Source organism: Miniopterus natalensis, chromosome 1, assembly GCF_054644295.1.
Source record: "Miniopterus natalensis isolate mMinNat1 chromosome 1, mMinNat1.hap1, whole genome shotgun sequence".
In the NCBI taxonomy this organism is placed as follows: domain Eukaryota; kingdom Metazoa; phylum Chordata; class Mammalia; order Chiroptera; family Miniopteridae; genus Miniopterus; species Miniopterus natalensis.
This window is the reverse complement of record NC_142081.1, coordinates 16178335-16194039: the sequence shown is the minus strand read 5'-3', so window position 1 is coordinate 16194039 and position 15705 is coordinate 16178335. Positions and strand designations below refer to the sequence as shown.

The window sequence follows — 15705 nt, the reverse complement described above, 5'->3', positions numbered from 1 at the left end:
ATATATAGGGGAAGGATTCTCTTATTGCCAAGTATCCTAGTTTCAAAACAAACAGTGAAAACAGCTTAGCTAATAAAGGGCATCATCAGAAAGTTTGCTGAGGTAATACTTTATATTTGTTCCTATGTCTTGAAGAAGCAGAAAAATATTAATCAATCAATGTTGATGCTTTTTGTTTTCTTTTTTATTGCTAGAGCAAACCTAAATGTCTAGTGTAGATAAGGTAAGGAGATGTGGCTTCTGATGAAGACACAATAATAAATGGGATTAAAGGGGCAGGAGGCTAATTTGTGCTATCCATGTATGTATGTATCTATCCATCCATCCATCCATCCATCCATCCATCCACCCACCACCCACCTGTCCACCTATCTAAACATACAACGAGTATGTTTATTTCTTGTTTAAATATAGAACAAGATGCAATGGAAAAATAATAATCTATAAAACAAGAGATTAAAATATAAAAAGATATATATGCAGATACCCAGAGGAAAAGGCAGTAAGTGGCAAATGTCATGTAATTATATCCTAAAGTTTTAGTAGTAATGGAGTGGTAAATGGAACAATTTCGCTAGCAAGGGTGATGATAAGGGTAGTTTTCACAGAAGGAGAGAGGGAAAAAATGGTGAAGTTCCTAGAAAAATTTGAACTTGATTTGTTCAGCAGTGAGAAAACCACTGAAGGTTTCTGAGCTGAGGAGTCATGGGCTCAGCTCATGGCTGTATCTGGCGGAACTAATTAGAACAGCAGTTATGTGTGCACACATATGTGTGAGTTCTCTAATGAAATGCTACTGGATAGAGATCAACTTCAGGGGGTGCTGCAAGTAATTGATTATAAAAAATAAAAAAACAAAGTTTAAGAATGATTTACTTTCTTGTATTAATCTTAGCATATTCAAGGTTATTTCTAAAAGATAACACCTTTACCAAATGCATTATCAAATAGTAGAGAAATGCATAGAGGATAGCTGGGGCACAGGAAATGGTGGGAACTTGGACAACCAACCATAGTGTTCCTGCTTGGAAAAGTCATCTGTCTCAGGGTCTCTGACAGGCTCAGAGTTAAAGATCAGTCAAGTGGAAAGTAGAAACAAGAGGTCAAGAAGATATTCAAATAAGAAGCTTCTGCAATCCTTTAAGATATGAAGTAATAAAGAACTAAATTAAACAGAGATAGTCTAACTGGAGAGGGAGGAGTCGATATGCGAGAAGTGACCAAGGAAAACTGTAAAGTCACCATTTGTAGGGGACAAAGGAGTGCAAGAAAGTAAGCTTTCCTTCAAGTCATAAGGGTAAGGATAGGTTTTAAGTGCTCTCTTAAGTTATAGATGAATAGGTGAGTGGCAGGAAAACTAAATCAATCAATCAATAATGTACACACAGAACATAAACAACGCAACACCACATCTAGCCCAAGGTTAGGAAAAATGTCTACAGTTCCCAAGTCCCTTCCTGGACTCTGTCCTACAAATAAATTCTAAGAAAGTATTCTCTGTTCAGCCACCCACCAACTGCGGAAGTGGTACAGAGATTCAAAGAAAGCAAGGAAAACAGAAAAATCAGCTGAAAGGAGTTTCTCGGAACACTACCAAAGGAAAACCCTTGAAAAGTTGAGATCACCATTGTAGAAACCAATCAGGTACATGAGAACCTTTTGAAATGCACAGTATATTTTTCAGAGTCAGTGCCTTGAACAGCACAGCAACTTGATAGCACTGAAAAAAAACCATGGGTCAAAGAAGAAATTCTAAGAGAAATATTTTCCACTTCAAACTAAATAATAATGAAAATACAACTTAGCAAAATTTATGGAATGTACTTAAAGTATTGCTAAAATGAAAATTTATGACTTTAAATGCTCATATTTGGAAATATAGGCATTAAAATAAAGCTTCTAACTTAAGAAGCCAGATAAGGAGCAAATAATACACTAAATAGAAGAAAATAAAAATAAGAGTGGAGAGCAGTAAACTATTAAAAAAAAAGTAAAGAGTAAAAAGTTGTTTCTTTAAAATAGCAATAAACACTCAGCAAGACTTATAAAGAACAAAAAATAGAAAACAAATGACTATAATCAGGAATATAATAGGAGGCATCAATATAGATCTTACAGAAATAAAAAGGATAAAAAATATATTATAAAAAATTATGCCAATAAATTTGACAACTTAGATGAAATAGACAAATATCATGAAAAGCAAAAATTAATAAAACTGACTCAAGAAGAAACAAAAATTCTGAATAGCCAACTATCTATTAAAGAGTTTGAGTTCAAAATTAAAACCTTCCCCAAATGAAAATTACAGGCACAGAGGATTCACTGATGAATTCTAGCATACATTTAAAAAACTGTAATATAAACTTGACAAAATAACAACAAAAACAAGCTAGAACTTATAAATGGGCTTAAGGTTGCAGAATACAAGGTTAATATAAAAAAAAAAAAAAAATCAGTCGTACTTCTATATACTAAAAAAGAATATGGAAAATTCAAATTTTAAAATGTCTTTTAATATAACATTATAAATGAGAAAAAATAGGAATAAATCTTTAAAAGATGTGCAAGATCTTCATTAAAAACTGCAAAACATCCGTGAGAAAAGTTAAAGAAGACCTAAATAAATGGATCAACAGACCATGTTCGTGAATTGAAAGACTCAATATTAAGATGTCCATTCTCCTCAAATTAACCTAAACATTCAACATAATCCTATCAAAACACTAGTAGATCCTTTTTAATAATATGACAAGCTGATTGTAAGATGCATAAAGAAATTCAAATGCTCTATAGATAAAAAGCAAGCAATAAATTTTCATTAAATTCAAAAAGTAGAAATAAAAGCAATTACCTTGAGAGACTACAAACTTGATAGGCATACCTTCTGAAGCTTTTATGAAAAGTTGAGCATTTGAATATAATTATCTAAATGCACAAATATTCGGTTCTTTTGGATTTCTCCCCACTTACAGTTTTATGTATTCTTATTATTATTATTGATTTCAGAGAGAGGAAGAGAGAGGGAGGGAGAGATAGAAACATCAATGATGAGAGTCATAGATTGGCTGCCTCCTGCACGCCCCCTACTGGGGCTCGAGCCTACAACCCAGGGCATGTGCCCTGACAGGGAATCAAACCGTGACCTCCAGGTTCAAAGGTCAGTGCTCAAACACTGAGACACACCAGCCGGGCACCGTTTTATGTATTTATAATACACTATGCATTAATCCATATCCAAAGAAAGAAATCATTTACAGGGTGACAACATTAATAATGTTTACTAAAAGAAAAACTGGGTTGCAATCTAGTGCTAATTAGTGAATATTCCTTAACATGCATAGAGAATATATAACATTTAACTATAAGTTTCATAATTAGATACCACTGTACTGCCCTTAAGAAAAATCACAAGGGCATCATGTGCCTTTAAATACTGGCACGTTTTACATCTTTCAATTACACTAGAGCATCAATGCTCAAAGAGTGGTTTGGGGACTGCCCAAGACTCTTAATAATCCCACTAACACATAATTTGCCTATTTTACCCTCAAATTCTCATAAAGTACCGTTTTCCCAGAGGTTACATGACATATAACAACAGATTAAACGCAGAAGCAAAAATGAGAATCCAGCTGTCTTCTAAGACAGCACTTAAAGAGATTTAAAAAGTACAAAACAATGCCACTTTTCAATATTTTTGTCCTGGAAAAGAATCAAATTCCATTAATTTTTATGTCACATGTAATGGCTTTATAATTATTATCCTAAAGGAATATTTTTAGATTCTATTTTAATTTTTAATATGGTAAGTATTGATAAACATAATGCACAATAAAATGTTTGAGAACTCGAAGAGCTTCTATGAATATAAAGTGGTCCTGATACCAGAAAAATTGAGAATCACTACAGTACAGTAATAAACAGTACACGGAAATACCCTGATCACTAAAATGAAGAAGAAAAAAAATTATTGTATAAAGGATTACCATATGTCAATGCTTAGTTTTTCTTAGTGGGACCCTATATTAAGTCTCTTTTGGGACCTTGAATTAATAAAGTTCACTAATAAAAGGCTTAAGGCCAACACAACATGAGATACACTTAGGATCCCCATGTATAACTTCTGTTTTTCTTCTTCCCACCATGATGCATCTCTACTATAACCAAACAGAAAAGTAGTTTTCCAAGTCTCTTGTCTAACTTTTAAAGTTAAGTATTGCCTACATATTAAACACATTAAACTCTACCCCTGCTCTCCCAAACTCTCCTCCCCTTATTCTGTTGGTTTCACCGCTGTGCCCATAGCCTTCTAGCATATAATTTACCTATCTGCACTTATTTTCTGTCACCCCACTCAATATAAGGTAAACAAGAGTGGGATGTTTTCTGATTTATTCATGAATGTATCCTCAGCACCTGTAACAGTACCTAAGACAAAATAGGAACAAAATAAATATTTGTTGAATGAATTAGTAGATATCTTACTAAAGTAAAATATAAATTTTGGCATTTTACCAGAAGAACAAACATGTCTTACGAAATTAACACTTTCAAATGGCCAGTAGACACAAGAGCTATGCAGACAGGAGGGATGTGGTAGCTGATGGAAAGACTCTCAGGGCGGAACAGGTTTCCCTTCTGGACCCAGAAATGGAGGAGAGAGAAAGGAAAGCGAAGACTATGGAAATAATCTGAACTAGAGGTAAGAAAGAAGCTTCTTTCCACTCCTAGATTCCAGGAACACAAGCAAAGAAAAATAAGAGTGAGAGCAGCTAACACACCTCTCTTCTCCCGGTGTATTTCCTCCAGAAGCTGTTCCTGCCTTTCGATCTGTTCAAAGAGGCACTGGAGCTCAGATTCCTTGTTCTCAGTCATGTTCCTGAGCTGCTGTCTGCACAGCATCAGCTCGTGCCGCAGGCTTTTCTCCCTGTTTTCTCTCTCTTTCAGTTCCTCGCAGAGCCACTGAAGTTTAGTCTAAAAAATGACATTTATAGCTAATTAAAAAAACAAACAAGATAAAAATCTAGAAAACAGAAGCATTTCAAAACAGTAGGAAAAATAATATCATGATAATATGAACAAATATAGACAACAACGAACAAATATAAGCGAAATAAAAAATACACAATGGTTCATATCAGTTAAAACTTGGTGTGAAATTAAGCCATGATTTTCTTGGATTCTTATAAAAATTTGGTATAACCTATCATCTTTGGATAGGAAGTACTACAGAAAAATTTGGCCTACTAAACTTCTAATAATAACACAATTAGCCCACTAAAAGAAATTTAGTAAAGCATTTAAAAATCAGAACCACCCTGGAATAGAACTAGAGATTTGTTATAAAAGGGGGTTTTACTTCAGAGATTTAAAACAAAAAAAATCTAGTTTTTCTTCCTAAAAGTGCATATCTCCAGGCAGCTAATCAGGTAGAGAGATTCTCTATAGGCTTAGGGAGAGAAAGCCCACCTTTCCCCACCTGGAAGAGCTGAGGAAATTTGGTCAAAGCAACTCTCTTTTCCACAGACCAACCTCACCACCTTTAATATTTAATCTGTTCACACCCAGTGACTTAACTACAAATTTAGAAAACAACTTCACATTTCCCTTTTCTCAGTGCTTTCCTACCTCCTTCATCCCAGTCTTTGGCCTGTGTTAAATACCATTGCTAAGAGGTAATAATGGAGAAATAACAAATCTGTTTTGTCATAGCAATAATCCCATTGGTTGTGGTAAGAACAAAACAATACTCCCCCAAAAAAACACCCTCTGGGACAAAGCACTAATCAGGTTATTTATGAACTGAATTGTGTCCCCTCAAAATTCACATGTTGAAGCACTAAACCTCCATGTGACAGCATTTGGAGATAGGGCTCTTAGTAAGATAATTAAGGTTAAATGAGGTCATAAGGGTGGGACCCTTAATCCAACAGGGGAAGTCAAAGAAACTTAAGGGCTTATAGCAAGTTTGCACTCCCTCACCTTTCTCTCTGATTTCCAAGCGCCACCCCCAACTTCCCTGAACAGCCCCATCCCACCCCGCCGACACATGCACGAAAAGGTAGCATTCCACAAGCCACCTTCATCTTGGGCTTCTAACTTTTAGAACTGTGAGAAAATAAATGTCTGTTGTTTAAGCCACCAAGCAGTCTGTGGTATTTTGTTATGGCAGCCTCAGCAGACTAATACACTACAACCTCTGGCTTTAGTTTATTTGTATGAAGCTTTTATTCCACTGCCACACAAAATTTAAAAACAGGTTATAGTTAGATGCTTTTTATGAACTGAATATGTATTCAGAAAATATTATTAATCCTACAAAACAAAATACCAAGTTATGGAAATTTAATCAGCCTATAATCAATTATGAGAATCAGTATTTGTTAGAGAAACACCCAGCATCTTCATTAAGTATGTGGAGAAACAGCTTGAAGCACAGTATAGGAATAACTTTAACAATTCCAAATAACAATTAGCTGACAAGGCTATTAATCACAGTGCAAACACCATTCTATTAACCACTCACAAGAGCATTTTACAGATTACATAATAGGCTCATTCATTTAACTACATCAACAAGTATTGTTAAATAAACCAAAACAGAGAAAGAATTTCCCAATAAGGCAGTTTTTACCTTCAAAGCTGACAGCTTGCAATTAGGTGGGAATATTTATAATTATCTAGTAAAACAATCAAAATGGTATTTTTAATCTATAAGAATATCCTACTGAGATTTCGTGTAATAATATACTAAAATCATAAAGGACTCAAAGCTTAAAGCCAAGGGAAAGAGAAAATTTGAATAAAAATACTATAGTTGATAAAGTTAGCAACATTAGGACCCTTAATTATGGTTGGCTAGCTTCAAAATTCCTCCGAGGCAACAGCCTCCATGGCAGCTTCTGTATACCTCTACATCAGCTCTTAAATAAAATATTGAAATTATTTACGTAAGTGTCAGCTTTTCTAGACAAAATATGATCCTCAAGAGAATCATTTCTTGATTCATTTTTATGTCCACAGCATACAGCATAGTACCTAGGACACAGTAGTTTCACAGTAAAATCTGTTAAACTGAATAAAATCTGGTCTCTACATCCCATCAAGATTTATGACAAAAACAAATCCCTAATCCCTGGGAGCCCCTTGCCTGGCATTCCTTAACATCCATCTCAAGCCTCTTCCACCCCACAATGTCTTATTCTTAACATTCACTGGTTATTTTATCCGTGAGCCTGGCCCAACTCTAAGTTGGACTTCGTGTGTATATTATGCCAACAAAGCAAAAGTGACAAAATCCCCACTCAGTCCTCTAGTTCTTTTAGGATTAACACTAACAGAAGGAATTCATGTGGTGGATTTACGAAAACAATTACCAAAGGCCCTCAGAGGTCCTTCTAATACCGCAAGATGTCAGCACAGACAAGCTGAATAGCAATTCTACTTTCCATAGTTTTTGTCCTTTGATTTCAGATCTTATCTTCAAAACTTATAGAGCTGTCCCCTCATCGTTCATGGGAATTACAGTATTGTGGCCCATCAATAACCTAAGCCATCTCTCCAGTAAATAGATTCAATTCCTCCTTAGTCAGTTGGTCAGTGTGGGGCTGCTTATCAGAGCCCTTTTACCCGGTAGAGGAGCAGTTGTCTCATGCAGTATTAAAACTCGTCTGATCAGAAGTTCAATCCCATTAAATGATAAGGGAAAACTGCTCACTAGCTCCCAAATTAAAGAGCTTTGATTAAGAGTCATCTCTGGCTCTCATAATTTAGCTGAACAACAGCAGTGAAAGCTTTCTGTTCAGAAATGATAAAGATTTCAACTTGAAAGAAAATTCCAAGTACATTGCTCTTGTCAAAACTGTGGAGTTGTGGAAAAGAAAAAGAGAGAGAGAGAGAGAGAAATGCTTTATTAATGCACAACAGAAGTTTCTAGTCAAAAAATTCTGGGACAGCAAAGCATATGTATTCTAAATTTCCTGTGCAGGTGGCATAATGCAAATTTGCATTTAGTTCTATCAAAAATGGTTAGGAATGCATAGGGTCACTCTTCTTAAAGCAAGACAGAAAATTTTAGAAGGTTGGGTAAATTTCTATGTGTAATCATAATACTCTTAGTTTCTTATTAAGAATTATTTTGGCCCGGCCGGGCGTGGCTCAGTGGTTGAGCGTTGACCTAGGATCCAGGCAATCGGGGTTCAATTCCCGGTCGGGGCACATGCCCGGGTTGCGGGCTCGATCAATGACTCTCTCATCATTGATGTTTCTCTCTCTCTCTCTCCCCTTCTCCTTTCCTCTCTCTGAAATCAATAAAGATATATTTTTTTTAAAAAAAGAATTTTTTTGAGGGGGCTTCTCTAATGCATACCTGGCCTTCAAAGGTGAACCTTGTCTTTCCACCACCTCCAGTCTGTACCTTATGCACCCATCTCGGGCATTATCTGTATTTTCTCAAATATTCTCATTTTCTTACCATTGATATACCTATAATTAACCAACTGCAGAGCTTGGGCATATTTTTTGTATGACCAAGTTTAAGTACTGCATTTTTGCAGAAGCCTTCTGACATGTGGGCAGCATCACAGCTTCCCACCCTCCCAGCACAAACATCATAGTTAGTGCTTCCTCCATCTGTGTTCTTCTGTCAATGTTGACATATTTCTACAACTATATAACACGCCTTAAGGAGATTTAAAATTTGTTTACTTCATCATTGCCCCCATTAAATTCCATGGCTTGCCAACACTTATATGCCCAGTGTCTATAAACAAAAAAGTACACAATCAATACATTTTGGCTGCAAGAAGACGTGAGATGGCAATGCACTTGATGGTAAGAACATTAACTGTGAGTGGACATAGCATGTAACCCATTTTCCCATTCTGGAAAAGGCACACCCTTCTCTGAATACTCGCTTTTCTCATATTTTTAAATAAGGACACTACAAACTCAAAGGTTCCTTCTTGTAATAAAATCCTAACTTGGTCCACAACTGATCAAGTTTACAGTACACTCGGTCTTCTTAGAGAATTTAAATGGGATGGAAGGCTTTGCACATTATTTTAAAGCTGAAAAAACTAGTCTAAAAAGGAATGCAAGTGCTTATGTACTAATACTTGATTAAAGAGATATCTACATCTTACGTGGTCATAATTTTCTATATATTTTAATTTCTATATACCTAAATTTCTATATATCTGAATTTCCAAGTTGATCTATGAAGATAGCTGATAATTATACAAAGTGTAGAATATTAGCAAATTGCTCAATTTTACTTACATTTGCTTACCTTCCATTAAATTTGAATCATAATGCTAAAAAACCAGGAAGCATGAAAGTTTATCTTCAGAACTTAAAGTCAATCCCTCCAATTTTGTAAATGAGGAAACAAGACACCCAGAGAGGTGAAGGGATTTGCTGAGGCCACACAGAGACTTGGCAGCCTTGGAGCTTACCCTCAGAAACCAACATATAATAAGTATATATGTGTAATGAAAGGCGGTAACAGCTGCCTTGACTTTTGTACCCCTCAGGGACATCGCCTACCCCAAGGAAAAGGCACAAGAATCTGTCTCTCTGACAGTCTGTTTTTAGTATTTCAACAGTTTACCTTCCTTTTTTTCTCATCCTATCCCTATACATTTAAGCTAACTTTTTAACGTTAAGCTAAAGGAACATGGAGGATTCCTAAATGCGTTACAACAATATCTTTCCCAGCAGCAAAGTACTATAGCTTCTCATGCTCAGTTATGTGACAAAAATATGTGGCTGGCTCAAATAGAACACCTTGAAGCCCATAAATACTATGATAACTTTAGGATTCAAAGATTATTTACCTTGCTTTCTGCTAGCCAGCGATGTGGGTCATAATTAATGTCAGGGCCAGATGAAAAAAACTAAAAAATGAAAAGAGAGAGAGAGACAGAAAATAGTCAATTAGAAGTAGATTTTTCTCTGAAATGAATTTACCTAAATGAACATTTTCACCAGAACATACAAAAGTTTAGTGCCTAAGCTAAGGGATTTAGAAAGAAGACAGTTCCTACCAAGTACTCAACCAATTCCAAAGCACCATTTATTTAGCATGTCTACTTATGTAAGCTTACACATGTATATGTAATGTATGTCTTGACAGTAAATGTTTAGCTCAAATACAGAGACGTGTATCAACGCTCAAGTACCATCGCTGTTAGAATCTCTGGGGGCTGATCCCAAGCGGCCTTGATTAAACCAGTTTACTTCATTTTGGGGCTTCTTTCTTTTCCTCAGTCCTGCTCCACGTAATGCACTGCACAGTGGGCTAGGTGTAATTACACGGAAACTTAATTCTTTGTCTCATTCATCCTTCTTTAATTTTATACTCTGAGGGCCATTTTGTCTCATTAATGGTTGTGTAAAAATGACAGAAACGATCATACAGTCGTTCCTTTATATCGCATGATGGTAACCAAATCCCACAATAAAAGGCTGTCTATGCCAGCTGCCCTGATTTCCTTCACACCCATTCATAAAACCACCGTCATCTGGTTCTGCACTATTACTGATAAACTGTACTAAAGGTTGTCAGTGATTTTACAATTGTAAATAGAAACTTTTTTCTCAATTCCTACTCTTGTTGAACCTGATATTTTTGCAGGACTTCTAGAAATGTTCTCTTAAAACTCTCCTGTCCTTCTGCAAAAGACATCTATTCCTATTCAATTCTTACACACTTCCTGATGTGCGTGCCCATCTCTCCCTTAGGGAATGTCATTAGGAAATTCACTGAGACGTGAAAAATGCGGAATGAGTGCGGCCACATCCACATACAGGAATGTTGTATTCTCATACCCAACCTTTCTCTCATCCACTTTTTCACTACCTGAATCTCATCCAACTCTCATGCCCTCTCTCCCTACCTTTTCAAAGAAATTTTCCCGAATCGCTCTAGTTCATAGCAAACAAAATGTGTCTTGATCCAATGCCTGTCCTCTTTATGCTCTACAAATAAACGAATGCTCAGACCAAGTGTTACGGGAAAAGCTCTTGAATTATCAAAGACTGGTCTGGGAAAATGATGTATCTTTAATTCAGACATTTCCCTAATTGTTTTATAATGGTGGTGGTGATTCATTAAGTGTCTATCCTTAAGTTTTCAAACACTACAAACATTTACTAAGTACAACAATAAATATGGTGGCTGGAAAAAGATAATAGTAAGTAGAAATAATACCAATATCTCCAAGGACTTTTCCCAGACTTGTTTGTTACGTATCTGTTACTCAGTTCGTCCCACAGCACAGTCACTCTCTATATAAAATGGCTGAAAATTTCAGCAGGAATATTTTAAAAAGTCAACAAATGACAGGGAATAATGGGAATTCATCCATTTTAAAAAACACTTGACAAGGACCACCACTCTCCCACAGCTCTCTGAACTCTAAAGCAAAGAATTGATTTTAAGAAACGCCCAAGGGTGGTTTCTTTGAGGTGGGAACAAATGTTTTATTCTTGGGTGTGTTTTTTTAAGTTTATAGAAATAAAACAATAGAAGTTATGCACAGAAAGACACCCACAATGAAAAAATATGTACTCCTAAAAAAAACTGAATAAAATTTCCATTCTTCTAAATGTATTTCTACCCATCACTTGGACTGAATTAGTTTCTCTCTAGGGGAAAAAGTGTAAAGACCCATTACTATGATCACCCCATTCCTAGAAGCCTATTAAAAAAATAAGGTGCTTTTCAGAATAGATTTGATGGAAGAATAATTTAAGCAATCTGCTATGTGCACACTATGTTTTAGCCTATAATTACCCATAATGAGGTATATATACCTTATAGGATAATCCAAATGTTTCCATTTTTACATCTCTACTTGATCGAAAACAAATTGTCCTGACATACATACTTACGTATAGAATAAATATTGCATTAATATGTGATTCTTTTCGATGAAATTAGGATTTCAAGGCCACACATCCTTTAAATATACGTAAACATGAATCGTAAATAAATACAGCAGCATTAGACAGAAAAAATAAATAAACCAGCATTATAACAGACCCTATAACAGGACTAAAAGGGTCAGTTTTTCCCTGTGGCCAGTTACTTCTTATATTTGTCCTCTTAAACTGACACCTGATTGGTTTTAAAATTGTACAGAGAAATACATATTTTAGAAATTCCATGAACTCCACCAAATTCTATCAGTTGAAATATTTTCATTAAGGTCAAAATCCTAAGATACCTTCCACTTCATGAGTAGAACTATAGTTTTATTTTCTTTAAAACACCACTTAAGAAAGAGAAAAGCCCAGGGGGGCGTGGCCCAGCGGTTGAGCATCAACCTAGGATCCAGGAGATCGCGGTTCAATTCCCGGTCAGGGCACATGCCTGAGTTGCGGGCTCCATCCCCAGCAGGGGAGTGTGCAGGAGGCAGCCAATCTATGACTGTCTCATCACTGATGTTTCTCTCTCTCCCTCTCCCTTCCTCTCTGAAATCAATAAAGACATGTTTTTTAAAAAGAGAGAAGAAAACAATGGTAAGGAAGAGCAGGAAAACTGGAAAGGAGTGTGAAACGCAGTGGTTACTTTCTGAGGAACAGGATGAATGGCAGAATGAAAAGAAATACCTGAAGCGCATTTTAAAAGCCTTATGCATGATACTATAATTTAAGCACTGTCGCATCATCAAGGGAAACAAACACAGGGGCAAATGAGAGCTGTGTCAGGTTATACCATATCAAAGCAATCCAATGCTCTCTCTCTGTGACACAGCGGTACTAGAACCTAGAGTTAATAGAGGCGATTACCTTCAAGAAAGTAACAACACCCATGATTACTTCTGTTTTTATTTACCATTTCACTAGGACTATAAATTGAGTAGCAATCAATATCTCATTTTAAAGATAGAAAAGCTAAATTAAATATTCTTTGTTTAAATAGGGAAGGCAAATATCACAGTGGTTACTTGATTAGGCTCTAGAGTTAGACTCTCAAGACCTGAAGTCCTAGTTGTAGCATTTAACTAGAGAGATGGTCAGGGGCAAGTTACTTAACCCCTCCAAGCCTTGCCTTCTCTTGCCAAAGATGGATTTAATCAGAGTACCTATAGGATAGGGTAGTTTTAGGGGTTAAGGGAGAGACTGCATGTACCATACTTACCACAGTACCTGTAATATAACTAGTACTCAATTGATGTTAGCCAGTAATATGCCAACAATAACAAAAATGGCCTATGATTGTTCAAAACCCAGGTCTCTTGACTCCAAGGATGTATTTTAGCCAGAGCTGGTGCCTCCCTTGTAGGACATTTTCTTTTACAGAGTGAGACACAGGCAATCCAGTGGAATCCCAGCACGTGTTCCCTCACCCTGACTGTGCAATAGATATAGCACCTCATTCTAAAAATGCAAGATGTTATTTTCTTTCCTAAAATTTTCTGAAATACCATGTAACCATGCATTAAAATCTTACTATAATTATATATTAGGAAACAAAGTGAAAGGTACAATGAGAACTCATAATTACTTTGAATTTCTCCATCGAGTCCCTGGAGAAGGTCTTACAAGCTGTGTCAATTTCCTTCCCTATCATACCAAGAATGGACTCCTGCTCGGTCTCCAGAGAAAGAAGTTGGTCCTTGAGCTGCAGCCTGGCCTCTTCCATTCTCCTTAAGTGCTCCTCTTCATTGCTTATATGTTTCTCCTGCAGCAGGCATGAGAAATAAAACAATTATTAAATGGCAGCAAGAACCACCTGCAATATCTGAACAACCAGCTCAAAGAAGTGTACCAAAGACAGATCTGACTCTGTCAGTCCCTTTACTGAAATAAAACATTCTGCCTACTCACTAACTGAGGTCAAATCATAGAGAATTCAGAAGGAGGGCACTGAGGGAATTGGTGAATGGACACTTGACAAATAAAATTATAGTTGATCTGTAACCAAAAGAAAAAGTTGAAACATATCCTTTACCATTTTAATCATTTAACATCATTAATGGATCAAAGAGTAAAAGCTGATACTACAAACTGACTTTGAGCTTTCAACAATTAGTAAAACACTACAAAATTCAAACTGCCAAATAAGATAGTGTTGGCTTCATTTCAGAAAAAAATAAGTGTTACTACTTTAATGTCATCAAAACATCGTTTTTAAAAAGTCTAAGTTTTCAAATACAGTCACACTGCATAAATGCTTCCAGCCACAAAAATTTGATAAAAGCAAGATGGAGGCTCTTTTCAAGTAAGCAAGTAGTATATTTAACAAAAGGGGATTCTAAGGAACCCTCTAAGAGATTACAAGGACTTGGGGGCCCCCTGTAGGCAAAACAATCTTCAATCATGACTACACAATTTCATTCCTAGAGAAATTCAAGTCGTACTGCATAAGGCTTGGAGGAAAAAAACAGAATCACTAAAATTATAAGCGCAAACAGTGGACCAAAAGTCATGATGGCTGGCTAGTTTCGCCCCTAGGCTTTCCAGAGTTGCCTAATCATCTTTACCTACCCTAGTAAATGCAACACAAGCAGGAAGATTATGTAGTCAACAAACCCAGCTTGAATTTAAAATAACAAAGAGATCTGCTCAATGAAAAATAATCAGAAAAGGTAGAACAGTATTTTAGCAAAATAATCACACATATTTCCTTTAAATACAACTTACTCTTAAAAACCAATGAAACACCCTCTGCGCAAAAGAAGTCCTTTCACACCTGTCTACTGCCCTCCCTCCACCCTCCTTTCCACTCTCTCATACTTGAACCTCTTGCAGCTTCTCAAATATGCCTACATGCATATTGGTCTCTTCTGACCAATCTGACGTGTTTAACTCAACTTCAAGTTGCACTGTTTCACATGGAGCTGGTAGCCAAGAGACAGCATATATCTTCATGAGTATATCAACCTGGTCTGGACCTCAGCTTTGTAACTTAGGCACTGGGTTTTCTTTTCTTTTTTCTTTTCTTTTTCTTTTTTGTACTATAAGTGGAATCATCTTTTAGCAGTAGAGTAACATTAAGATCACGAGAGACTAATGTACAAACTAGAATGCCACTCAATTAACGACATTAGTTTACGATGAGAACCATAACTGCCATATGGATCAGAATGCTCCTATCAGCATAACTAGTACATTTTCTCCCTGTAGACCAATCTAGATGAGAAGGCAAATTATAATCAGAATGTTGCTTAATGAATGAGAAATCAGAGCAGGGGGTGGCAGCCTGCCGTGTCCACCTGCACATCAGGACAAGCAAACCATGATAACAAGAGTGCTCCATTCTCCCGGGCAGTGTTTGGATGGAGACTGCCCAAGTACATCTCCCTAATTTTCTGCTTTGTCCACATTCGGGTTCTGACACATTCTCCCTCCTGATTAATATAGCATTTCTTTAGCTGTACAGATATCTTCGCTGAGTCATAACCTCATCTAGGAACCTTTATGAAAAATTAACATCCTGGCTCTTAACAATATTTGATGATTTTTATAGTTTACTTAGTGGAAAGCAACCTTACTGTCCAGTCTCATGGCTACCAGCTCCTTTGAAAGAGTTGTATGGGAGGAGCCACATGCAGACATACCTGCCATCTATACTTTTTAGCCTTCAAAGTTCATCCTCAAGACTCCTTTCTTTCTTAATCGCCCAAGATAGAATATTTCCACAGCTCATTATTTATATTATAGTTTTAAAAAAATGTATCAAGCTGTAATGTA

The 15705-nt window shown here is 36.3% G+C and overlaps 1 protein-coding gene across 5 annotated transcripts in view; it reads right to left on the bottom strand.

Moving 5' to 3' along the window:
- The window catches only part of CEP128 (centrosomal protein 128), a 291713-nt gene that overhangs the window by 154606 nt on the left and 121402 nt on the right, over positions 1-15705 (bottom strand). For all 5 annotated transcript variants that reach the window (XM_016220106.2, XM_016220114.2, XM_087818763.1 and 2 more), the window contains 3 exons: positions 13517-13693; positions 9840-9899; positions 4785-4977 (listed from right to left, as the gene is read on the bottom strand). In XM_016220106.2, the coding sequence (XP_016075592.2) occupies positions 4785-4977; positions 9840-9899; positions 13517-13693 (430 nt within the window). The remainder of the gene's footprint in view (positions 1-4784; positions 4978-9839; positions 9900-13516; positions 13694-15705) is intronic.